The 26,063-nt window shown below is 35.4% G+C and overlaps 1 protein-coding gene and 1 pseudogene across 4 annotated transcripts; both read left to right on the top strand.

The window, feature by feature from the left end:
• SLC35B3 (solute carrier family 35 member B3) lies at positions 1-26,063 on the top strand. Of its 4 annotated transcripts, none has more exons than XM_046005610.1 (12): positions 1-90; positions 1,836-1,961; positions 3,722-3,857; positions 5,317-5,610; positions 7,686-7,807; positions 11,462-11,616; positions 12,892-12,999; positions 17,317-17,414; positions 19,856-19,948; positions 20,353-20,464; positions 23,070-23,139; positions 24,176-26,062. In XM_046005610.1, the coding sequence occupies exons 4-12, from the start codon at positions 5,410-5,412 to the stop codon at positions 24,324-24,326; spliced, it is 1,110 nt and encodes a 369-aa protein (XP_045861566.1). In that variant the 5' UTR covers positions 1-90; positions 1,836-1,961; positions 3,722-3,857; positions 5,317-5,409; the 3' UTR covers positions 24,327-26,062. The 4 variants fall into 4 exon arrangements, with proteins under 4 accessions (XP_045861566.1, XP_045861567.1, XP_045861564.1 ...); XM_046005609.1 differs by lacking the exon at positions 1-90 and adding an exon at positions 104-273; XM_046005611.1 differs by lacking the exon at positions 1,836-1,961 and having other exon boundaries at positions 6-90.
• On the top strand, positions 13,697-14,996 carry LOC123941840 (annotated as a pseudogene).

The raw sequence follows: 26,063 nt of genomic DNA, 5'->3' as shown, positions 1-26,063 counted from the left end.
TGGCGCGTGGGGCCGGGGATGCGAACACCTTGCGAGGAGGCGGCGACCGCTGTGGAAAGTGCGGGAGTAGGCGGAGAGGAGAAGCAGGAGGTGATGGCGACGGACTTGGGGAGGGGGAACGCTCCGTCTGGCTGGCGCCACTCGGGCTGGGGTCACCCTTTCAGGTGACATACCGACTCTGGAGTAGATGTGCGCCCTCCCGGCCCTTCGTCGTGTTTGGGACCCAGACACCCCTCCCTCCCTAGAGAATCTGGACACAGTTTATCTTCATCTGTAAGAGGCGTGAGGGATCGGGATGGAAGGCACCGGTGACTTCCTTTTTCAAAGAACGGAAACCTACTGGCAGGGTTTCTAGGGAGGAGTATCTCCTCCTCTTCGCCCCCTTTTCGCCCTGCGAGTGGCTAGAACTCCCTAAGGTCCCAGTCTATGGACTCTGAGGTCACTTCCAGGAGGGTTTATAGTAAGGGGCCTCCGGAGGACTGTCTGTCGCCTGGGTTCCCAAGACTGGATCTTACTTGAGAGCTACTTCCGGGTTCTCTGTAAGATAGGGTTCAGGTTACTCTGCTGAACGCTTAATTTGTAGTGCAAGGTGATTGTTCTTGACAGGTTATTAAGCTTAGGTGATAAATTTCCACTAGAAATTATGCAGATTCTCCAGTCTTCGCAGCTTAATTTTCTCCCCTCCCCCCCGCTCCAAGAAATACTGAAAGAAGATGGAGTGCTTTGGTGTGCTGACAGGGTTTTTTAGTGTTGGGTATATGCGCTTCTTCTATGGTAGAACCTCAGATGTTGAGAATTGGTTTTTGGAGTAACGCTTTCCTAAGTGAATTGCGATAGTTTGGAACTTGGGAGAGAGAGATACAGCAGCATTTTGAAAATAATTTACATCATAAGTGTTTGTACTTAATTTCTACTTAATTTCTTAATATATATCAACTCCTAAATTTAGGTTCATCCCTTGAAAAAAATAGAGTAACCATCAAGAAGGAGTGCACTGTTTCTTGAACTTTGTGTAATGAAGTGTGTACAAAGAAATGAGACAGACTCTTGTTTTTCACTGTTTTATAATCACAACCCATAGGTCACAGTATTTCGAGTTCACTTAATTTATATATAGTGGCAAGATTATTTTATTTGTAACATTCAGTGTGACAAAATACAGAATCAAGTTTGTTCTGGTTATTTACGCTGTGATGACATGATTTCCTCATACTCTACCCTTTTGTAGTGGGAGACTTTTCTTCTGAAGGTTGGAAAAAACTAGATTAAGACATTAACTGAAATAATTTTGACTTAAGTAGGTCATTGTAAATCAGTATTATCACCAGTTATTTATAATTTTTAAATATCAATATGCTCTAGAAATTGCTGCCTTTTTATTCCCCTTTAGCAGTTATTTTGTACACCCAAGTAACATTAAATATCTGTGTTGACTTTAGAAGAGGCCTCATCCAGTGATTCACACCTGTGGGTTTTTTGTTCTTAGTTCAAGGGTTACTGTGAATTTCTAAAGCAAAGCAAAATGTTGCTCATTTAATTTGAAAATAGTTTTTATGCTTGATTTTAGTTTTCCTGCACCAAAAGGGCATTGGCCTAGTTTCTTTAGTTGTTGATTAATATCCATCGTTAGTGAAATGGAAGGCATATGGCAAACATTAAGGATCACGGTTACCAGGTATCAGAGTTCATAGCATCTTCATCTGTCACGTGATCTGACCAGTGATGTTCTGATTAATAGAAGTGCATTCTGAATGCAAGGCTTTGTAGGGCAGATTTTCTGGTGCTGGTACCTCAAGTAAGCAAAGGAAGTGAATTTATTTCCATGTTCATTTCAGATGCTTTGTGGGAAATTTCAGTGGAGATGTCAATATTTTGGCACAGATATCCAAGAAGTGGCAGTGCTGAAGGGATTTAACTCTACATGTCTGGCACAGATCTGCGACTCCTAAGATTGCCAATAGGTGTGTTAAAAGCAGCAAATTGTCGGAAAGGAGCAGGATACTATTGACTGAATGGTGCTTACTAAAGTGCAATAGAGTCCTTCATTTCATATCTTACACTTCTGCTATGTGCGAAAATATGATGAAGATGGTCTTGTCTCTTCCTTTAAAGATGTCATAAATTTGTGAGAGAAGCAGACCCAAAAACAAAAAGGCCATTATGATCTAGGTATTTGTAAAAATCTTTATAAAGTGCTATGAGAGTCCAGAGAATCAACCAGCTTGTAATTTATAGGACTTTAATCAGAAGTGAAGCATAATGAGCATTCTATGTTAAGTATGAAAGAGGGATCAGAAAGGGAAAAAGAGATTATAAACAGGCTAATCTAGTAATCTAGGCAAGAGATAACAGCTGCTAATGGTAGGGTCAGAAACAGATTCTTGATACATTTATGGATGTAGAATCAACAGGAATGTTGGCAAAATATAGAATGTGAGGAAAAGAAAAGAGTCTAATAAGTTCCAGATTTTTTGCATAATACCAGTAAGTGACATTGGGAATATAGGAAGAGCAGGTTTGTTTGGAGGAACATAATGAGTTCAGCTCTGGACACTTTTAAAATAAGTTGCCAGTGGAACTCGTGAGTAGAAATGCTTTCAAAGAAGCATTTGGAAATGGAGATCTGGATCCCAGAAGAGAAGTCTGGGTTGGAAATCCGGATTCATATTTCCAGCTGCACATCAAAAGGATGATGAATCTGTGTCAGCAGACCATATCACACTAGCAATAGTTATAAAAAATTGAATGACATCCTACATTTGTGGTCTGTCTTACTGTATTCTAGGCACTTTTACATTTATTTCATTTAATCCTGACAAAAATTCTACCATAGGCACATTTTTTTACCCCCCTTTTAAAGATGTACAGCCTAAAGTTCAGAAGGGTTAAGTAACTTCCACAAAGCTTTTCAGCTATCAGTATCAAAACTGGGTCTTGAACTCAGATCTGTCAAAATCCAAACCCTGGGGAAAGGCTTCTCATTATGGTAGCTATAATTTTATTGGATCATTACAGTATGCCAGCCATTTTGCTAAGTTACAAACACCTCCAGCAGAAGCTGGGTTGGGGGGGGGCGGATAAATTTTTGATACTAATAAAAGTAAGAAAGAGGTCTTCTAGAAGTTTTATTTATTCTCTCTGTGTAAATATATAAACATTTGCACATTTCCCCCAAACTCTCTGTTTTCTATACAATTTTTAGTTTTGCTCACAAAGTTTGCCAGCACCAGAGTACATTTGAAAAATCATGTTTGGGTAGACAGCATGTGATTGCAGGGTGGAGTTTTGAGGACATCCAGGGGAAGGGACAGTTTATTTGGTTCATCAGAGTATTTGTGCAGAGTATGTGTGCATATGTGCAGAGGATGCCAGATACCAAGGATGCAGAGACAAGATTTGAGTCTTGCCTTTCCAGTGCTCTTCCCTCCCAGCTCAGGGAATTTAGGGAAGGTATCACAAAGGAAGAAACAATAAGTTTATTTCAAATCCTGAAAGAAGACATTGGGCTGAAAGAACATCATGAATGTAAGGCGAGGGTATTTGAAAGTTCATGGTATTTTTCAGGAATGTATTTTCAGGAATGTGTTAATAGTTCATTGTGTGCAGTTTAAGGCTTGACTGAAAGGGGTGGAGGGAGGAGATTTATTTGAATGGTACTCTGTATCCATGCCTACACACATGGGAAGTAGTTACTCAGGTTTTTGTTTCTTCTCCATTCAAGATCATGTAAAGCATGGTTTATAAGAAAAGTCAAATCTGAAGGGTTTCCTGCAAGATGACTTAAAAGGTCTTAACTCAGAGATGTCTGATTGAAACAGTGTGGGAAGGAAGAACAATATATAAAGAAGAAGAAACAGGTAAAAGAAAAGAAATAGAGTAAAACTTGTTAAAATTATGCTTTTTCTATTTAGAAATTTGGCAGGTGCCCTGTAAAATAAATGTTCTTTAATGCCTGAGTTAGTTACAAGTTGTATTCAGAACCTTGATCCCAATTTAAATTACTGAAGATAGCTTACTTAATCTCTTTAAACAGCAAAGGAGAAGTGATCATGAAGAAGTGATTCTAATTCTTGCCATTTTAAACCGTCATGACAGTTTCTTCTAAAAAGATTGCCAGATCCGTCAGAATTATCCTTATCTATCCTCTTTCCTCAGCTATTCTAAATTTTAGTTCCCATTGGGATTGTAACAGACAGTAAGTCTTTTCTAGGAAGATAATTTTTTCATCATCAGGTTGTTCTTTGTCATAATTCTTCACTCTGTCTTCAACCTCCACATGGAACTCATTCTTTGGTGATATAAACCCAAAGTGAAATGGACAGTCATCTATGGGACCCTCACGTTTTGTTTTGTTTTTTTCACAGACTAACAAAAAATGATGTTTTCCAGCCTTTTATAATTCCAGAGGCTTCTTTTTTCTTATTTATAAAATAGCTGTATTGAGGTATAATTGTTACACACACAAAAAAATTGCATGTTTAACATACACAATTTAATGAGGTATACCTGTGATACCATCCCCATAACGATCAAGGTAATACACATTTGTCACCTCCATAAGCTTCCATGTTTTCCCCTTTGTGTGTATGTGTGGTTAAGAATGTTTACCATGGTATCTGTCCTCCTAACAGATTTTTAAGTGCACACCACTGTGTTTTTAACTGTAGACACTATGTCATGTAGCAGGTCTCTAGAACTTACTCATCTTATAGAACTATAATTTGATATTCATTGAACAACAGTCTCTGAAGGAAGAAAACTTTTACTTTTAACCTAAGAAATGCTGTTGCTAAAGTATATTTTTCTTTCTGTTGTCTCTGATAAATCTAGCTTTTCTAAATAACTTAAGTTCTTTGAGTTTATTTTAAAACATCATTAACAAGTACATTTTACATTTGACTTAGTATTTAAAGGAGCATCAGCTCATTTCTGCAAAGACTGACATTAATGTTGAAGATGTCACTCATAAACTATCATGGATAGATAATTACAAATTATATCCTTAATACATATAAAAACCATAATAAAAGCATATTTACTTCTTTGATGAAGTAAACACCAAGTTAGCTTTTGATTTTTGCTGTGGAAATGAGAATGGCATATATTTAGTTATGTATTGGTCTTTATCAGAGAAGATAAATTGGAGGGTAGACATTTTTTTGGTTGCTTGGAAGCTTGTATAGAGGAATTAATATATTAATATCCAGAGAGAATGAGATTTACCCATATAATTCTTAAAGGGTGATGTGAAATATTTGGAGCATAGTATCTTATGATCCAAATGTTTTTGCTTTAATTGCTTATTTCCTTCTTTAGGTCTTGCCTCAGCAAGCAAAAGAAACACTGAACAAGGGAGAGGAAACCAATAAGGATAATTTTAGAAGTACTGAATGCAGCAAAACAAGAACAATGGATCTCAAGTTCAACAACTCCAGGAAATATATTTCTATCACCGTCCCTCCCAAAACACAGACAATGTCACCACACATCAAGTCAATAGATGACATTGTAGTACTTGGCATAAATCTCAGCAGATTTAACAAACTTTCTCAGTTTTTCATATGTGTTGCTGGAGTTTTTGTATTTTACCTAATTTATGGGTATTTACAGGTAAAAAATAGTTACTTATTTACAAGATGCTATTTATAACAACTGAGGTCAATATGGTCATTACTAATAGTTTTGTCCAAGATAGTTTTCTTTATAGGATACAGCTTTATTCACATTTTTGAGATTTTTTGGTATAGAAAAAGTTAGTCTGCTACTTTTAGCAGGGATCAAAATTTCACAGTTAAATATTTCAGATGGGGGAAAGGGAGCAGCAGAGACAAACTTAAAAAATTATGAAAAAAATACATTAACAAAATGTAGGTGATGATTGTACCCATGTGTTTCTAAAAGAGAGTAATTCAAGTATTCAGTGGTATTTTGGAACATAATTCTCCAGTAAAAGGGAATGATAATGCAAAAGCCATAATTTAGTCCCTTGTTGATTCTTGGAGCTCAATAATAAAAGGTAATTTTTGCAAAAGTATATGAGGATGCTTTATACTTTTTCCAGGAGTTTCTTTTTAATCCTGTACTCTCTGAATTGCTCTTTTTATGAAGCATCTGTTGTGTTTTCATTCTTTTTGCCTTCCTCTTCAAATCTAATTTTGTCAGAACCTTATTTTTCTGTGATTTTTGTTGGTGCAAAACATTTCTGACATTGCTACAAATTGTCTTCTGTTTGTATTATGTTATGGGATAGTTGTATACCTTTGACTAGCAGCAAATTCCTGACCTTTAGGGACATGGGCTGGATGGGTGAAGAGCCAGGCTAGTGTAAACAGAATGTTTGGGGACTACTTTTCTTAATGGTCAGTGCATTAGTATTTTCAGCCATTAACAACTTTGCTTTTTTATGCAGCTTTCTAATGTAAGAAAACTTTTTATAAATCAAGAAATGGAAATAGATGTGTTTTGTTGAAACACTTAATATTTCTGGTATTGTTTAGTATTAATCAGATAGAATGATCTTAAAAATTATTGTACTCTTTTCCATTGTCCTATAGGGATGAAATATAAAAGGAAGTATAAATAAAGAAACTGGTAGAATTGGCTATTCCTTAGATTGTAAAAATTCTATAAGGAGTATTAGTGTAAAACAAACATGAATTAAAAATCTTAATATTTATAAAAACTAATTTCCCCACTGGCGGATGATACAAAAATTCAGATATTACAATGAAGAACAATGAAAAGTAGTAAATTTTATCAAACACAGGTTTCAATTTCTTGTTGAGAAACATTTTTTTTCTTTTTTAAAATGCCATTGTTAAATAATTTGGGAGCAGAGTTAGCCATTGCCAAAAGGAATATGAGTTAGAAATTTACAAATTTTAATAATCTTTTTCTGTTTGATAAATTGTCAGATTTTAATTTATAACAGTGCAGAGCTTTTAAAGTTAAATAAACATTGCTTTTACTTTGTGAAAACTAACACAGCTACTAACTCTTATGTGTAATAGCATATTAAAATAGTTTAAAGAAAATGTCGATTAAGCCAAGTATTAGAATACCTCTTACTGACTTGTTAATGGATTATTAATAATTAATGTAAATGTTACTTCATAATATGACATTATGTTTGACAAAGTAGCCATTTCCTTTACATGTAGAAAATTTTATATAATCTATGGCACAAATATTCCAAAAAATCACATTATTAATTTGAACTGATTAAATTTCTATAGAAAAACAAGTCTGAGATGATAGACTTCTAATGAAATATATTTGTTATACAGTAAATGGTAAATGAGTCTTTGAACCAACTGTCTTTCTCATTGTTGGGGCAGTTCTTCATTTTGGCAATCTTTTTCCTTTTTTATTCTTTCTTTCTTTTTTTTTTTCTTTTTTGTTGTTGTTGTTAAAGAAAAGCCTGGGATAACGTTTCTTCATACTTATTCCTCCCTCCCTTTGCTTTTCTCACCTGACTATCTAACATCAGTTCTTCGGAATGGCCTCCTGAACTTCTCTGATTTTTACCTCTGAGAAGCCTTGAGATTTGGGTGTTTTTTTGCTTTTTATTTTTTGTTGTTGGGGGTGAGCCTTTGGTTCTTTTTAAAATGTTGTGTTTATAGGAATTTATTGTGAGGAAATTGATCTGTCCCAGAATTTAACAGTATTCATGTATCTTTTGACAGGAATTAATATTTTCAATGGAGGGTTTTAAGTCCTATGGCTGGTACCTTACTTTAGTACAGTTTGCATTTTACTCCATATTTGGCCTAGTAGAACTTCAGCTTATTCAGGACAAAAGGAGAAGGTATGTGGTTTGTTTTTATTTTTTTGACAGTTCATTAGTAGTAGTTAAATTCTTTGTTTCGTTCTTTGGGAATATGGAGTATCTTATACATGAAATATGTGCATTTGCAGTTAAGACATATCTAATACCCAATAATTTTTATCAGTATAATCAACTTACAAAAAATATTAAATATCGCTCAGTTGTACAGTGAAGGAAGTGGTCTCTCTTTTAGTATAATGTTATCAGAAAAATGTGGTTTAGGATCAAATTATGATAAACGTATCTTCTTGAAACAAAGTATTCAGATGTACATACGTGTTTTTATAAATTTAACTGAAATGGGTGTAATTACTGAAAGGTTTACAGTGCTAAGAAAGATCAAAGTAAAATGAATGATCAATGCCTCTTTTATAGTAGTTAAAATGCACGATTAATATTTTGTGGGATATATTTGTTTAACATTGTGTTCTTTATAATGTGCAGTCACTGAGACTGCATGTTTAGACATCAGAGAAGCACGCCTTTTCATCAGAACCAAAGGAGTTTGTTGACATAACATTTTGCATTAACCATCTAGATTTGAGAAATATCTCGAAATACTTTTAATGGTATACAGAACAATATGCAATAAAAACCTGATTATGAACAGGAGGAGGTTAGGAAGTTGAATGTACCTTCTTCTTAGTAAATGTGAGTGTGGTTATCCTGTCATACCAGACTCTAAGATGTGAATATTTCATGTATACACTGAGCAGTTTAAATGCAGCAAGGAACTATAATACTGATAGCCTGTCTTCAATGATAGAAATGTTTAGTCTTTCAGTTAAAAAAAAAATACAGCTACTGTTTTTCTTACAAAAATGTTTTTGGTATTTGTCTGAAGGTAACTATAAAATTTTAAATATTTAAGTCTGTCATAACAGTATTCCTTCATAGTTCTAATTTTGCCTCTCAATCTCTCTTTATTGCCAATAAATTATTCTAGCAGTGATAGTAAAAAAAAATGTTTGAATCTGAGGTTAGCGTCTATATTATTTTCATGCTCTGAAGCTGTGGTACTCGGCCATATAGGTGATAGAAAGTAATTAAATATATCTGTCAAGACTAATGTATAAGAAAGCATGATGATTCATTACCAATTGCAAACTGCTGGATGTCTGTTTCCAAAGTAAAAGAATCTAATGCTATCTTTATAAAATGGAAAGTGACACAGAGATATATCTCCTTTAAAAAAGATACACCTCTGGGTGCCTTGGTGGCTAACTCAGTTAAGCGTCCGACTTGATCTCGGCTCAGGTCTTGATCTCAGGGTCCTGAGTTCAAACCCCACATTGGGTTCCACACTGGGCATGGAGCCTACTTAAAAAAAAAAAAAAAAAAAAAAGATGCACCTCCCTCTCATCTACCCAAATGAATAGAGGAGTGAGTCTCCAGCCATGTTTATCCCAACCCTTAAACCAAATAACCATAACATTTTTTTTGACCATAACATTTTTAAAGATAAAATAATTTGTATTGATTTAAACATAAATGAAGGAGAATAGAAGAATTTACAGACATATAATAAATATAATTATGAATTGAAACTTTTTCATTTCCAAGGCACATTAAAAAATATTTTTAGAAAAAGCCTTTAAAGGTATGTTACAGTGAAAATATGCTCAATGACATATTTCTGAATTTAAGTGGCACTGCTCTTTAGACCTTTAAGTAGCCAAACTCTTTGCTTAGTTGTTTTTCTCTTTTTTCTTTCTTTCTTTCTTCCTATGTTTATATGAATACTATATACTTGAAAGAATAAAGGATTTGAAGTCAGAAAACATGTATTTGAGTCTTGGCATGGCCTCTAATTAACTCTCTTTAGACCTTAAGGGAGTTGCTTAATTCGCTGACATTTGAGGATCAAATGTGGTAATGTGCGGGGAGTGCATTGTAAGCCTTAACACCCTAAATACACAACTTGTTATTTTTCACCAAAGTTACCTTATAACTTTATTATTACTTTGCATGAGGTTTTAATAAAGGAGATCTGTCAAATTGGTTGCGAAGGGGCTGTTGAAAGTCACAGTCCACCCCCCTGCCTAAAGAAGTAAGAAATTGGGATATTAAATAAATAACCACATGGCACTCAAGAGGAAGGTGATGAATCTAATGTCCTGGTCTCACCAGTGGACTAACACACCGCGAGGAGGACTGGGGTTTTCATGAGTCTGTACAGTAGGTTGCTGTCAGAGTTGTGACCCTCTAAATACAGGCCTCCTGAGTTTTAGGCTCCTTTTCTTTCTACCTGTGGTTGTTACTTCTGTAATCACCATTCCTTGTGATTTTTTTCTGACTTGAGGCAGAAAAAAAATTTTATTTTCTGGACACTGTGTGCAATTTATGTCTGAGGAAATTGGACCATTGTGACTTCTATCATTACTTGGAGGAGCAGTGCTATCCTTCCTTGATGATACCTCACTGAGGATTAAGCCCCGCAGATGGCGTAGAAATCCTTGTTTGGGTAACACTGATGCATATGTGCATGCCAGGTTATTTCTGCATGGACTTTAAATGTTGACTAGTGTATTAGTAGTTAAGTAGGAAAGGCCTTGAAATTGGAATAAAGTGTAAAAGATACATTTTAATTGAAGTTTCCAGTAAATTATTTTACGTTATATCTAGCCAAATAAAAAATAAGGAGGAATTTTGTTGTCTTGATTTAAATGTGAACACAAATCCCAAAGTGGAAGCTACTTCCAAGTAATCTGATTATGTGAATAGTACTTCATGTATTAGTTACACCAGTGTACAAGATTATTTTAGACCATTAAATATCTAGTCAAAGTGAGCCTATGCTCGCAATAATAGTGCAAAATTCTGAAGGTGCAAAAATACTTCATGTATTAGTCACACCAGTGTACAAGATTAGTTTAGACCGTTAAATATCTAGTCAAAGTGAGCATATTGCAATAATAGTGCAAAATTCTGAAGATGCCTAAAAACCCCTTTAGGAAATTCAGATAGAACCCAAAGTAGTAGTGATTTGGGATCGTGAGGAGAGAATCAGATTCCCCATCTTGATGTTGATTATTGTAACATCTTGTGGAATACAGTTATAGTTGACATCGTGGTAATAAAAACCGTGTTTAGAGTTTTAAGCCGCCACTCCAGAATATCTCGAGATATTCTGCTCAGGTCATTTTAGCAGAAGGGCTGAGTGTATTTTTCCTAATGCTAGATGGGAACATTAGGAAACAGAACAACAGTTTAGAAGTTGAAAATTAGTTAAGGTGCCTTTTACCGTTATGGAGGTCAATATTGTTTAAAACTCAACTTTTTTTTCCTAAATTTAGTCAAGATAGTTTTTATATATATGGTAGAACGGCTGTTTTAAAAAAAAGCTCTTACCAACATTTTTTTTTACACCATCTGGAAGAATCTGTGTAACTCTGGTACACCATTTTTTCACACAATTGAGAGTTCTCACTTGTGATTGATTAAATAAGGGTAAATTGTTGTTTTTACCAACATTCTTTTATATAAGTATGATAACTTTTAAAATAGTGCTATTTCACCGATATCGCTAGAAATATTCAGCAGAAATTAGACATTTACACATTGTAAACACATTATCTTACAGTAGTATGAATTGGGTCCCAAAATGAAGGTTTTGAAAATTGTCTTTTACAGAATACCAGGAAAAACCTACATGATAATAGCTTTTCTAACTGTGGGTACTATGGGGTTATCAAATACTTCCTTGGGCTACCTGAATTATCCTACCCAAGTCATCTTCAAGTGCTGCAAATTGATTCCTGTTATGCTAGGAGGAGTTTTTATTCAAGGTATAGTAATGATATATTTTCATACTGTTTGAAACTAATAGGATATGTTATGGCATCTAGCATTAGGAAAAACATTAAACTCCAATTAATATTTTCAATGACTATTCTCAATACTGGAACAATTCTGAGTGACATCTTATAAAAATAAGGTATTATAAAAACACTGATACTTGTGATATCTCCTAGTATTAGAAATCAGTAATTCGTACTCAAGGAAGATAAAAATAGTATTTTATTATTTTTCTTTTTAATCTGGAATCTACATTTCCAGAAATACTGTGTTCATGTATTGAAGGAAGGCATAGCTCAGAAATACCTGGAAAATTCCCTTTTTCAATTCTTTCATTCTTCTGCTCCTCAGGGGTTCTCCTCCTCCCTCCATTATACAAATGGGCAATTCTCACTAAGAAGTAAGCTTAACCTGAGCAGAACTGTTTTTTTACCAACTGTGCTGGCTTATTTGCTTCCTAGATCCCCAACTAAGTTACAAGCTATGTGGAAATAGAAGTAAAAAAGAAATTGTAGTAGCAAGTGGAACAAGTTTTTGTTATTCATGTCACTGTCATGAGAAATGCTTATATTGATAATCAAGGGCCCCTGTATCATTGAAGTTCTTATACAGCCTAACTTCATTTTTTACATTTGATGCCTTCCCACAGAGGCCCTCTGTAATGAAAGTATGTCTGTTGGCTACTTCACATATAATTTTAGGGTAAATATTCATGCAGGAAAAAGTATTGAGACCAATTACCATTAAAAACCACATGCATGTATAATATTTCCCTAGCAATCCTTGTGAAAAAGTTACACTACATGATTTTATTGAAATGTGGATATACTATAACAGGTTAATTCTCACTAACCTAGAAGTTATCTGATTATGGTAGTTGTAAACTTAAACAGTTATATAACCTGAATAATTGCTCTGGTTACTTTGCAGATGTATAAACTATAAGAAAATTCATACCTTCTATTATATATGAAGTAAAGGAGGCACTTGTGTCCACAAACTCTAAATATTCTTTTTACTCACTATCATAACATGTAAAGTAGGATCTCCTTTCTGACTTACAAGGACATGTTGGTGCTCACTGGTCATTAATTCTCAGAAGCCCTTCTTCTGTGACTGTGTCAGGTGTTGATCTAAGCGTTCTTCATACATTTTTGACTTTGGATATAAAGAGCAGATCCTGCTCAACTTGGTTAGACACATAGTCTAAAACTGCAAAGTGGGCATTTGCGTTAACGAGCTTGGCTTACGTTTATTTTACACAGGGAAGCGTTATAACATTGCAGATGTGTCTGCTGCAGTATGTATGAGCCTTGGCCTGATATGGTTCACCTTAGCTGACAGCACGATTGCACCTAATTTCAACCTGACAGGTAAGGAAATTATTTGTGCTCCTAGATTTTGCAGGCATTTTGGTTTAAGAGTAAGAACTTTTGCAATTTCATAAGAGTCTCAAATGATGGTGTGACATCCGTGATTTTCATATCTAACATAAAGCTTTCAGACTTTCCGTATATAGTATACGTATATAGATATAGTAAAAATATTATAGTCCTGGAAATGCAAGAGTTATTTTTAGGCTCTTGTATTTTGACCTGACAAGAGGCTGTTTGGCCAGTCAAACTCTTCTGCGATTGGGTGCATGGTAGAGCAATTTCTCATGGGCTGAGTTGGAAGCTTACACATGAGTTATAGACAACTCACATCAGTAAGTTTTTATTCTTTTTTTTTAATTGAAATTGTACATTTATTTGTTATTGTTTTAGCTGAAGAGGGAACGTTATGCTATATGTTAATACTGAACTGTGTGCTCTAAGTGTGGTTAGAACCTTAAAGTGCCTGAACTTTCCACCATGAAGTTATCTTACAGCATGCCAGGTGGAATTTTGTATATAAAATTTGGATTCTTCACAGGCAGAATAGGTATTATAGTATATTTAGAACTAAATAAGCATAAATGTGTTGGAATATTGTTTTTATTCTAAAGACCTTGAAGAGAAATTATTATGTATATAGTATTATCATTCTTATGCTACTGAGTTTTATTCATAAGCTTATTATCATCCCATTCCTAGCCTGACAGAAACAGTATTTAAAATACTTAGGTGTTGGGAGGGGCCTCTTTGTGGCAAGAGGAGGAGTAGGTATGGATGAAGATGGCGACACCCAAGGTGGCAACTGCATCATGGAGGTCTCCTGTAACCAGGCAGAAAGCAGCAAGAAGCCCATTGCTGAAGACATGGCGATGACATCCAGAGATTACTACTTTGATTCTTGTGCTCACTTGGGCCTTCAGGAAGAGATGTTGAAAGATGAAGTGCACACCCTCACATACTAAAACTCCATTTCAGAACTGGCAGCTCTTTAAGGACAAGGTGGTGTTGGATGTGGGCTCAGGTACAGGGATCCTCTATGTTTGCTTCCAAGGCTAGAGCCCATAAGGTCATTGGGAACAAGTTTTCCAGTATCTCTGATTATGTGGTGAAGATTGTCAAAGCCAAGTTGAACCACATGGTGACCGCCATAAAGAAGAAGGTGGAGGAAGCACTTTGGTGGAGAAGATGGACATCATTATCAATGAGTGGATGGGCTATTGCCTCTTCTGTGGATCAGTGCTCAATGTGGTGCTCTGTGCCGCAGATGAGTGGCAGGCACCTGGTGGCCTAATATTCCCATACCAAGCCACTCTATACATAAGAGCCATTGAAAACAGGCAGTACAAAGATGACAAGAGCCACTGGTGGGAGTATGTATATAGCTCTGACATGCCTTGCATTAAAGAAGTGTCCATCAAGGAGCCCTTGGTAGATGTGGTGTACCCCATGCAGCTGGTCACCAAGGCCTACCTTGTAAAGGAGTGGATCTCCACTATCAAGATAGATCAAAGATAGTGATCTACACTATCAAGATAGAAGACCTGATTTTCACCTCTCCAGAGTTTCTGCCTGCAAGTGAAGTGGAATGACCTGTGGCTTACTTCAACATCGAGTCCCTTGCTGCTGCAAGAGGACAGGCATCACCAGTCCCGAGTCCCTGTACATATGGTGGAGCAGTGTTCTACATGGAAGAGTACCTGACAGTGAAGACTGGGGAGGAGAGCTGTGGCACCACTGGCATGTGGCCCAGTGCCAAGAATAATCATGACCTGGACTTCACCATTGACTTGGACTTCACGGGCAAGCTCTGTGAGCTTTCCCCTAACTGTTGGTGGCACCCGGTTTCTCCCATCCCAACCAGGCCAGGCCTGCATGGGCCCGGGGCTACAGCCTTCTTAGGCAGTTTTGGGCTTTCCCTTCCTCCCTTCCATCTCAGGGAGTTTTAGGGGTCTGGGCTGGGACGGTCACACCATGACTGTTTTTCATAACCTATGCTTTTATATGGTTGCATTTATACCACTAGATCCTCAGTAGGGGGAAAAAAAAATAAAAAGGTGTTCAGAGAAACTCTTAAAAATGGGAAAAAATTCTAATTATTCATGAGAAGAAAAGTATTACATAAGGAAGAAAGTCATTTGTATCAGCTTTGTTGTTCTTTCCAAGAATCAAAATTTGTCTTACTGGCTATGAGTCAACCTTCTTTATTAACTTTGTTAACCAGGCTAAGTTAATGGATTTAAATGTAACCAGTACAGCCTCTTGGAGCAACCCTTTTGACAACCAGAAGATTCTGGTGGAACCTATTACATCTCTTTCAGTTTTGATTGTTCGGAGTACAAGTGATCACTACTTTGATGACTTTTACTCTGGAAAGCTTATAGTGACAGATGTGTCTGACATGGCTTAGATTTTTCAGGAACACTTCGTGTCAGCAACACAAAGAGGAAGACTGTATATGAAAACTGAGGTAATTGACTCTTTTTTATGAAAAAACAGTTTTAGAGAAGGTACAGAATTTGCAGTCAGAGACATGGCTTCCAGTTCTGTTCAGGTCACTTAAAATTATAACCATGGGTGGATTTTCAGACCCCTTAATGCTTTCCTTTTAAAACAGAGCCAATGATGATAGCTTGCCTCACACAAGGGCAGTGGGAGGGTTGACTGAGGTGATGGAATAATGGATAGGAAAGTGTGTACACTTGCTGCACACGGGGGACAATGATGGAATGAGGTGGTGACAGTAGTCCTGCCCCTTCTCACGGTGATTTAGTGCCAACCCATTCTGGCTCTCCAGGAGATATTTGGTAAGAGAATTAGAACTTAATAATATTTCATCATTAGGAATAACTGATGAGCACTTACCACAGCCCCTAGTCTGACAATATATTATCTAAAGGAGATTAGATTAACTATTAAGATAGTTACTTAAGGTAGACATAAATAAAACTTGGAATGGATAGAGTGAATATATCAAAGTTTACTTATCCAGATAAATGTCTGTCTTTAAATATTCCCCGCAGGGTGCAATTCAGGTATTTTCACACCATTGTCATTGCTCAGAACATTTTTGGAATGTCTTCAAATAGCCTGTTAGGAGCTAGGATATTGTATTCAGGGTCTTCAGCAGCAGCTTGTCTTTTTGTTTCGACAAATTTGGTATTTGGAATAAGTAAAACAGCATTCAAAATCAAGTTTGGTGGATAAAAATGTATGCTTTGATAATAAATGCCACAGAGTGAGATGATCAAAAGGCAAATTGCAGAATAAGGATGAAGACTTGAAAGTTCTCAATTAAGTGCACACACACATATTTTTCTGCTCCCTGTAATTGCTTATACATTGTTAAAAAATAATGCAAAAGGGAAACTTCCTTAAGTCCCATTAGACTCACGGAGGTAACCAACACTGCCTTTTGTTCTTTCTGTAAAGCACCATGGCTGGCGACCAGGGTCCCACACACTTGCCGTTAACAGCCTGCTTCTCAGGTAGAGATGCTCATTTGCATGAGTGTTGATTTCCAGCTTTGTTTATGCCAGTTGTACCTGTTCCTATAACCATGTAATAATATTACTTAAATTGTTCAAAAACAATTTGAAGAGAGACAGAACAGTTTCTGTTAAGTTAATTGAAACAGTTTGGTTGACTCATCAATAAAATCACTAGGAAAGAACTGTAACAAGAGCAGGATATCATACACATGTGAAAAAATTCTTTCACTTTCACCCAACTGTTTGAGAAGTTCCTGTGCTTTTTAACAAAAACAACTAGGAAAGCATTAACGATGTGTGTTGCAAGTGTGGTTCATACAGAAGAAAACGTGCAGAATTTGAGTTAGGACCCGTACTCGGAGAAAAGACCTTGGCAACTGTGTGCATGTTTTTGAGTTGTAAATGAAATGATTTTAATAATGTAGGTAACACTTTTTATGATTTCCCTCCTCATCTGATTTTTTCAATTAACTGACTAACTGCTAGTTCCAGTAGAGCTCCCAAGAATTTCTTCTATAATTGTTTAATATAGTATTCCTTTCAAACATTCCATCCTATTTAAAAGCAGAACTATTATTTGATCTAATAGAGAAACAAAATAAGCCTGAATGTAATTTATTAGTGTCAGTTACTTGTGTTTTTAACATCATCATATCTATGCCCATTGCAGTGTTGTGGATAAAAATCATCAACTTTTACTGAAACAAGGTGATTTAAGATCTGCTTTAGTTTTTTTTTAACCCAATTAAATCTCTGATAAATCTTGATTGTCATTTGCCTATTTAAATAAATAAGGAGGTTGTGTTTCTCTTATGCTTTCTTAAAGGTGTGATCCTTATTTCCCTGGCACTGTGCGCAGATGCTGTCATCGGAAATGTTCAAGAGAAAGCTATGAAGCTGCATAATGCTTCTAATTCAGAAATGGTAAGTACCCCAGCGCTTTTTCTTCACAGCAGATAGACCCAAGAGTGGTGATGTGCTTAACCTGATGAAATAGTTATGGTATTAAAGACTAAACCAGTTTGCCATCATCGTTTTCATAAAAGTAATACATTCAAACATCATGAGAACTAAAAAGTAAAGGTACCATTTGCCCTGCTAAGAGCTTATTGTATAATATTTGATAATTTTGTTCATTTGTAGGATATTTTTTACATATTAAAAATTTGCTTTCTTCATCACTTTTCTCTTTGTATTTGGTATTGTTTTCCATTAAGAAGTTTGTAATTTTGATGTGGTTTACCTTTTTCTTCATGGGTTCTGGCTACCTATTATAATTGAAAAGGGCTTTCCCAACTTTGAAGATTTAAGCATTTTACCCATGTTGTCTACTCATGTTATGATTGCCTTTTTAATTAAATTTTTGTTTGTTTGTTTGTTTTTGTTTTTTTGTTTTAAAGAGAGAGAGAAAGATGGGGATTGGGGTGGCATACGGAGAAAGGGAGAGAGAATTTTAAGCAGGTTCCACTCCCAGCTCATTACCTGACATGGGATTCAGTGTTGTAACCTGAGACTGACCTCACCAAAATCAAGAATCGGACGTTTAACCAACTGAGCCACCCAGGCTCCCCTAAATAAATCTTTGATCCAACCAGAACTTGAAAAAACTTTCTTCTTTATCTATCTACTTGCCCCAGTATCATTTATTGAAAAATCCACTTTTCCAGCAAAAGTGCCTTCTATATCATATAATATTCTAATGTAGGATTCAGAGTAGTATTCTTTTGAATTTACTTCTGCACTGAAACTATATGATGACAGCAGCTTTATCATACATTTACCATCTGTTAGGACTAGCCAGGAGTATTCCTTTTGTTTTTTTAGAATATTACTACCATTAGTTATTCTTGGGTGTTCAGATCCCCCAAATTAGAAAACGCCATTGTTAATTGTGATTAGTATGGCACTGAACTATAAGTTAAGTGAGGGAGAATGGCATCTATACACTTGAGTCTTTTTCGGTTCAAGAAGAAGGTATGATTGGGGTGCCTGGGTGGCTCAGTGGGTTAAGCTTCTGCCTTTGGCTCAGGTAATGATCTCAAGGTCCTGGGATTGAACCCCACATCAGGCTCTCTACTAGCAGGGAGCCTGCTTCCCCCTCTCTCTCTCTCTGCCTGCCTCTCTGCCTACTTGTGATGTCAAATAAATAATAAAATCTTTTAAAAAAATAAGGTATGACTTTCCTTTTATTCAAGTGGCTTTTTTTAAATGTCCCTTAGATTTTTATTAATTTTTTTTTCATATAAATCCGACATATTTCTTATTGAAGTTATTGTTAGGGGGTTCATCTTTTTGCTGTTGTTACTCAAATAATGCCCTTTCTTTCCTTACATCTTCTACCTGGTTGGTATTTGGATATAGGAAAGTTATCATGTGTATATGTACATTAATTTCACAGCCAACCCTTGCTAGACAGAGAGCATACCACATGAAGGGTATATAGGAATGGTCTTTCCTGTTACTTTGTTTTGTCAGCAGAATGGGCGTCTTTAAGGAGTCTTTAATCTTGGTCAGAAGTTTTCTTGAAATTCATCACCACTCTTCCTAGATAAGGTAAAGATCAGAGAATCAAGGAAGTATAAGTAGCTAGAAAGTTGCTATAATACAGTGGTTATGTGCTTAGAGTCTGGGCTAGGTTTGCTTCATTTATATCCTAGCTTTACAAGTTCTCTTATTGGGGAAAATGACTTACTATCTCTAAGTTTTAGTTTCTTGTATCTGCAGACTGAGGATTGATCATTTAAGAGTGTCTAGCTTATAGGCTGGCTGTGAGAAGTAAGTGAAATAATTCATGTAGAGTGTGAGTAGCACATTATTATTAGCATTATTAGTACCTGACTCATCACAGGTGCGCAAGTATGATGACGATGCCCCTGCTGATTGTGCATAAGAGCTGGGTTAGAAAGATTGTAGGAAAACTGAGAAATCAAGCAATAGATATGCCCCTGCTTAGTTTCATTATCTGTTAATACCTTTAGAAACTTAATGTTTGGGTTTTCTGATGTTTAATAAGTAGCTTTGAAATTTTTTTTGTTTTATGTGTTTTTGGAACCCCAAAATTCAGATGTGGTTTGAATTCCGTAAGCAAGCCGGGCAAATAAATGACTATTACATAACTATATTCATGGAAGGATCAGTACTGCTATGTTACAGTTTACGTAAAACAAACCGTAAACTTTTATAAACAGGCTCAGTCCTTATCTCCAGAAAGCTAAGCCATATTGAAACAATGATGTCATTTAAAAATGGTTTGTTCTTCAGATTTAATTGAGTAGATTAATTGAGCCATATATTGTGAATCCTTCATTTTCTGCCTTTGGTTTGATAGCATTTTCTTTTCCACTTTATTTTTTTATCTACCATAGGTTTTGTATTCGTATTCAATCGGTTTTGTGTACATTTTATTGGGATTGACATGCACTAGTGGATTAGGCCCTGCAGTAACATTTTGTTCAAAGGTAAACACTAATCACATTTTTAAAAATAAACATCTTCCATTAAATAGTTCCCTGTGTATTTCTTGTTCAAAAAGATTATTTTTATGTAATTTGATAACTCCTTTAATATAATATATGCAGATCAGAAATTATTTCAGAAATGAAATGACTTGTATTTAAACTTATTATATCCTTTCTCTACCCTGTAAGTTAATTTTTAAGCATTCATAATGTAAAAGTTGGGGATTTTTAATTTCATCATTGTTTTCCATTAAATCAGAACTAAATAAGAATCTTTGCTTGACTGAATTGTTGAATGGCTTATTATTGCTCAGGAAGTTGATTAAAATCTGTAGTTTTATTTCATTTGTAATACCTCAGGGTTTGTTTTGCATTTTCCTAACAGGCTTTTTTATATGTTGCAGAATCCAGTTCAGACTTATGGTTATGCTTTCCTTTTTTCCCTCACTGGGTATTTTGGAATCTCCTTTGTTCTGGCTCTGATTAAAATTTTCGGTGCACTTCTTGCTGTAACAGGTAGGAATGATAGACCTGCTTAGATTATGAAATAAGCATTTAAATTTTCTTTGGTACTGCTTTTCAAAAAATACGGGCAGCATCTGCTCTGCATTAAAAAGAAAATTGTTATATTTTCATCAATCTATTTTTTGGCTTATGGTATTTTAAAATTCTAAAGACAATGATATTTCCCCATAATTTTTTATTTGAAGGGTTAATTTTAAAATCAAATATATACATTTATCTAAATAGTAACTTAAATACATTAAAAGGACTTTTTATTAAAAAGTATGATGGGCTGAATATTCTCAGAGAAAAAAAACCTGCTTTTGTATGCACTTTTAATTTACAATGAAAACTCCCATTTTGATGCACTTAAGTATGGCAGGTATATTTTAAACAAAGTTTTTTGGATGGACCTTTTATTTGTACACTTTCTAGGGAATTAATCAGATTATCCTTTCTTGTCCCTAATAATTATCATGCACCTGCTTTATGCAGGAACTTTGGCACTTTAGAGGAATGGGAGTTGTACTGGTTTTGCTTTGGAGGAGTCAGGAAAACAGATGAGGGGCTACAGGTGAGGCCCCATGAGGAGGACAGATGACTCCGTGTGCTAACCTTGTAACATTTGCCCAGTGAATGGTCCAGATGACAAATGCTGTCAGCCTCTTCCATATGGAGAGAGCCCTGAGTGAAGCCCAGGATTGGGAACATGTGGCATTGTCATGAAGGGCGCTGGATTGAGATGTCAGTGATGTTTAATGACATGTCACTTGGAGAATAACTCTCTCCTCTTCTCTGGGCTTCATTTCTCTCTTGTGAAGAGACTGGGTTGGACTTGACCATTTCTATCAGAGATACATAGGATTTACATCATGATGCCTACATGTATTAGTCATTTACCTGATTTTAATGTTTCATAGTTTTAGGGGAATACTTATTCTAATACTATAGAGTAAATTAAGCAAAGGAATAAATACCTCTCTCTATAAAAGTTTATTTGCTTCATAACGTTTATCTTTATTTACTCACATAGGATTCCCCTTTTTACTTATTTTATGACTCCCCTTTTTAAAGTTTACATTGCTCATGGTAAACAGAGGGCATGTAATTGTAGATCAGGCCATATCCACAATCTGTCAAATCATCTCATGCTACCAAGAAAGATTGCAAATTCATATACTTAGCTTGAGTTCCAGTTTTGCTCATAAGATAACTGTTCAGAAAGGGTTTGATATCAATCAATATATGTTGATTAAATCCTGTGATTGGTATAAAAAATGTGAGATGCCGCCCTTATCTTAAAGGTGCAGGCAGGTTTATTTCTGTCTCATGTAGAAGAAATTCAGCAGTAGTAATAGTGGCTGCATGCATATCTGTTATTATGTACCAGGAGCCATTGTACATGCAGTATTCATTTTGATCTCGCAATAATCCCGTATGTTATTGTTCCATTTTACGAAGGGTCGACTGAGGCACAGGGAGGTGAAGTGACTTGCCCAGTGGTCAACCAGCTCGTAGGTTGCAGAATCAGGATTCCAAGTGAGGCAGTCTGGCTCCATCCTGTGCTCTTAACCCACATGTCATCCGCCCCCCTGACCTGGTGTGGTGGCATCACACTCATTGGGAAGCCAGGCTTCTTCTGTCTTCTGTGCCATCTTCATCCTCTTTCCAGGCAGCAGGATGGGAGAAGATGGACACACCTTTCTCTTTATGGAATTTTCCTAGAAAGCACACTTCCTAGAAATAGCACTTTTGCTATTTCTTTGGTCCAGACCTTGTCACATGAGAACACCTAACTGCGGGAAAGGTGGAAGGTATGCCCGTAATACGGAGTCCATTTTACTAACACAGAAGGAAAAACAGATATGGGGAATCAGGCTCTGACACATTTCCGAAACCGATTCTTCATTTGGAGTTCATTTATTTATGCCTTAGATAGTAAGTGCCAGGAGCTGTAGAATCCAGAGATATAGGATGACTAAGACAAGAAACTAAGTAAAGCTCAGCATCTAGAGGAGAATAGCAACTCATAATGCAAAGTGGGGCAGAAGGCATGATGGAGACATATTGCCAAGGTCCTATCTCTGCATGGGTGGGACAGGGAGGAGGGTTTCAAACCTGACAGCAGACTTCAAGGTCATACTTGAAAGGTAAAAGTTAATAACAGATGTGTAAAGAGGACCATAAAGATTATTCATGGTGTTACCCAGAAATGACCGTGATTAAGATAGTGGTGTGTGCTTCAACTTACTACTTTTAAAGACTAGCCTCTACTCTACCTAATCATACATTCCTTGGGAAAGCCTATCTTTCCTACCAGACTGAGTGTTTTTAAGGGATGACCTGCCTCCCTAGTGTCATGGCCTTTATCAAGTACTTACTACAGTTGTTCTTAACATTTAACCGTATGATTTAATGTCTATGCCCTTCTTAGACTGTAAATGCCATAGCAGCAGCAACAGTGACTTTCTGTTTGGCTTTTGCTTTCCATCGTTTTCTTGGCGTGTCACATAGATCTGGTACAAAGTAGGGTCTGTAAATATTTGTTGAAAGTAATTTCCAAAATATTACCAAGATGGTAGGCACATTCTAAACCAGCCTTTTTTTCTTCCTACAGTGACAACAGGAAGAAAAGCCATGACCATTGTACTTTCATTTATGTTTTTTGCTAAACCATTCACATTTCAGTAAGTACTTTTTAATTCAACAAGTTTCTCTACTTGTAGATACCTGGTTTCGTATTTCCTCCTAAGCAGCCTTAATTTCTTAAAAAAAAGAAAGTGTGTTTCATCTAGAGCCCTAGTTTATTGATGTGTCTTCTGCTATTTCAGAAATTTAATTATTTTGAAGAAATCATATTGTACGCTTAAATTGCCTAACCAGAGTCCCAATGCGATTGTGACCCCATTTCCAATATAAATGAATGTGAGTGATGTCTTGAGATTAAAGGATTCCACCTTGCCCTGATACATACACACATACATATGAAACTATATATATATATATATATATGCATAGTTTTTAAAGTTGTTATTTGTCATCCTCTCCCACAAAGGATTTGAGGTAAAGAATTAATGCTGTAAGTTTATTTAGTTTATGGCTTCCTATAAAACATTAGCTATTTTCTCAATTGTCTAGTATGTGTTTGAAATCATATCATTTAAATTTATGCTGCTTAGTAATTGAGAAGATTCAAACCTAGAAATTATCATTGTGTAAGCTTAAAGATAACCATAAGATAAATTTCAGTCAGTGTATTGTTTTCTATAAATTCGTTTCTCTTTCCCTATATGCTAGGTATACATTACAGCAATCTATGTCAGTTCTCCTACTTTCTCAGGATGTGCAACTTTTTATCTCCTATATGCTACCCAACTGGGATAAACTGCTGGACTGCATTTGCAGATTGACATACTCGGTGCTTTAAGTATACTCTTAGACTATTGATTAGGACGTGGACTTGAACTTGCTGTTATCTTCAAAGTTCAGATGACTTACATTTAGGATTTTGTAAAGTCTCTCTGTAGATACTTAACATAAATGAGATAGAATTCTATCTAATCTGATCTAAAAATACCATTTTTTATTTTAAGGCCATTGTAGGCCTCCGATAGCAAAATTTTATTTTATCGCAGAATTATTGTGAACTTATCACCAAGTTCTGTGGTTAACAATAAATTGTTACCTTGATACTAATATTTTTTTCCTTCTTTCTCTTCTTAGGTACGTGTGGTCTGGTTTGTTAGTTGTCCTTGGTATATTTCTCAATGTTTACAGCAAAAATATGGATAAAATAAGACTGCCATCACTATATGATTTGATAAACAAAACAGTGGAAATGAGGAAGTCAAGGACGTTGGCACAAACTGTATAGGCAGTAATTCATCCTACTTAAAATAGAATTCTAAGGGAACAATCATCAAATAATTAATTTTCCAAAGGGATTATTATAAAAACCAAAGGATCTGAAGTCATGCTCTCCATTTGTGGATGGGTCAGCTATGAAGTCAGCCTCTTTCACAGAGCACTTGTTTAACTGTTTGACTTCTGAAGCAGTCAAGAGAGCCGCATCTGCCACATCTTAGAATAAAATGTCAATGTGAAGGACTAATTCTTAGCATTCTGTTGAGAATTTCACTGGAAATGGACCATGTTGCAAAATTAATTGGGTATCATTATGACATTTCAAAGAAATTGATATAGTAATATCAATTTAGATTGGTCTTCATTTTGGTGGTATTATTTAAATGATTCTCTGTTATAAGAGTGAACAGATGATTTAAAGTCTAGAAAGAATAACTTCATTATAAATAAAAATTATTCTGTGATTTTTTTAAATAAATACGTTGTTAGAATTTTGTTATGAAGAGGGAAGTGAAGGCATGATGTAAAGGCTCTTTGGTAGTAAGGCTTTATGTAAACTTCAAACCTTATTAGGCTTTTCTCTGATCATTTAAAAGTATTCTTTAGAGAAAACATGATTTAAGTTTTCTGTGGAATGTAGACCGTCTAACAAAAGGAGTCATCACCCAGCATCCTGTAAGTATGTTATCACAAGAAAAACTTGTTACTATCCATCAAAGAAGTGCTAAGATTTAATGATTTGGATTTTTTAATTAAAAAATAATTCATGTCTTAAATTATAATTAAATAATAAAATTATCATAGTTTTTCTCATAAAACTGAAATTTAATTTGACAGCTTGAAGATTGAATAGGGTAAATGTAAGAAACACAAGTAGATTTTAGCAAATTTGTGTAATAGGTAGTTTGCAGTTTTGAGTCAAAACTCAAAGCTTTTGGCCCTTAATATTTTAGCAGTGAGGTTTGGAACTGCTTCCAGTGTATTTAAAAAAATCATCTCAATCTTCATTTTCAGTATAAGTGATTCTAGTTAAAACAGCTTAGTTTCTGCCTTCTTAGTGATATCACTTACATTTTGTGAGTATGATATACTTGGAATATTTAATCTCGTTCTTAAAATTCCATTGTATTCTGATGGTGACTTTACTAGTAGGTGCATAAATGGGTACAACAGAGCCTATAATAATTTAAGGATTTAGCATAAGGAATTCTGACTGATTTTCGTTTGTCATATATTAAAATACTATGAGGGTATTTTTCCCCAAGTGATTATATTTATGTTTCTGTATTTTGAAATGAAAGAAATCTTATTTGGTACTTTATGCCTTCTTAAACTCTTAAAACGGTAAGGATTTGTGCTTTAAAAATGATTTTCCAGGTCCTTGATAAAAGATTATGGTGTTAACTTTTCAAGGCATCCTTTTATGCCCACAGTTTTTTTTTTTACCTTTGACTATTAAGAATTCTTCTTCCCACCCCCCACTTTCAAGCAGTTTAACACTGCTCAAAAATTGGTTTGCCAGCATAACCATTTATACTCCCATTTGCTTTTTTTTTTAACCTCCCATCAAATGAAGGTGAACCTCATCTCACTTATTTGTGTCCATGGAGTACTCTTCTTAATGAATAGTGTGAAACCCAATAATTGCTATAGTAAAAGAAATCAACGTTTGAATATATACTTTGTGTCACGTTTTATAATAGCATTCACAAATCTTATGTGATCACAACAGAAATATAATAAATAT

The sequence above is a fragment of the Meles meles genome, chromosome 5 (genome assembly GCF_922984935.1).
Source record: "Meles meles chromosome 5, mMelMel3.1 paternal haplotype, whole genome shotgun sequence".
NCBI classification, from domain to species: Eukaryota; Metazoa; Chordata; class Mammalia; order Carnivora; family Mustelidae; genus Meles; species Meles meles.
Note: the sequence above shows the minus strand (reverse complement) of the source record. Positions and strands in the feature narration are given on the sequence as shown.

Bases quoted from the DNA above. Each gene is read 5' to 3' on its own strand.
- SLC35B3 (XM_046005608.1), top strand. From the start codon at position 19: ATGCGAACACCTTGCGAGGAGGCGGCGACCGCTGTGGAAAGTGCGGGA. The intron at 5,611-7,685 runs GTAAAAAATAGT...ATCTTTTGACAG, and splicing joins TAATTTATGGGTATTTACAG to GAATTAATATTTTCAATGGA. The intron at 11,617-12,891 runs GTATAGTAATGA...TATTTTACACAG, and splicing joins AGGAGGAGTTTTTATTCAAG to GGAAGCGTTATAACATTGCA.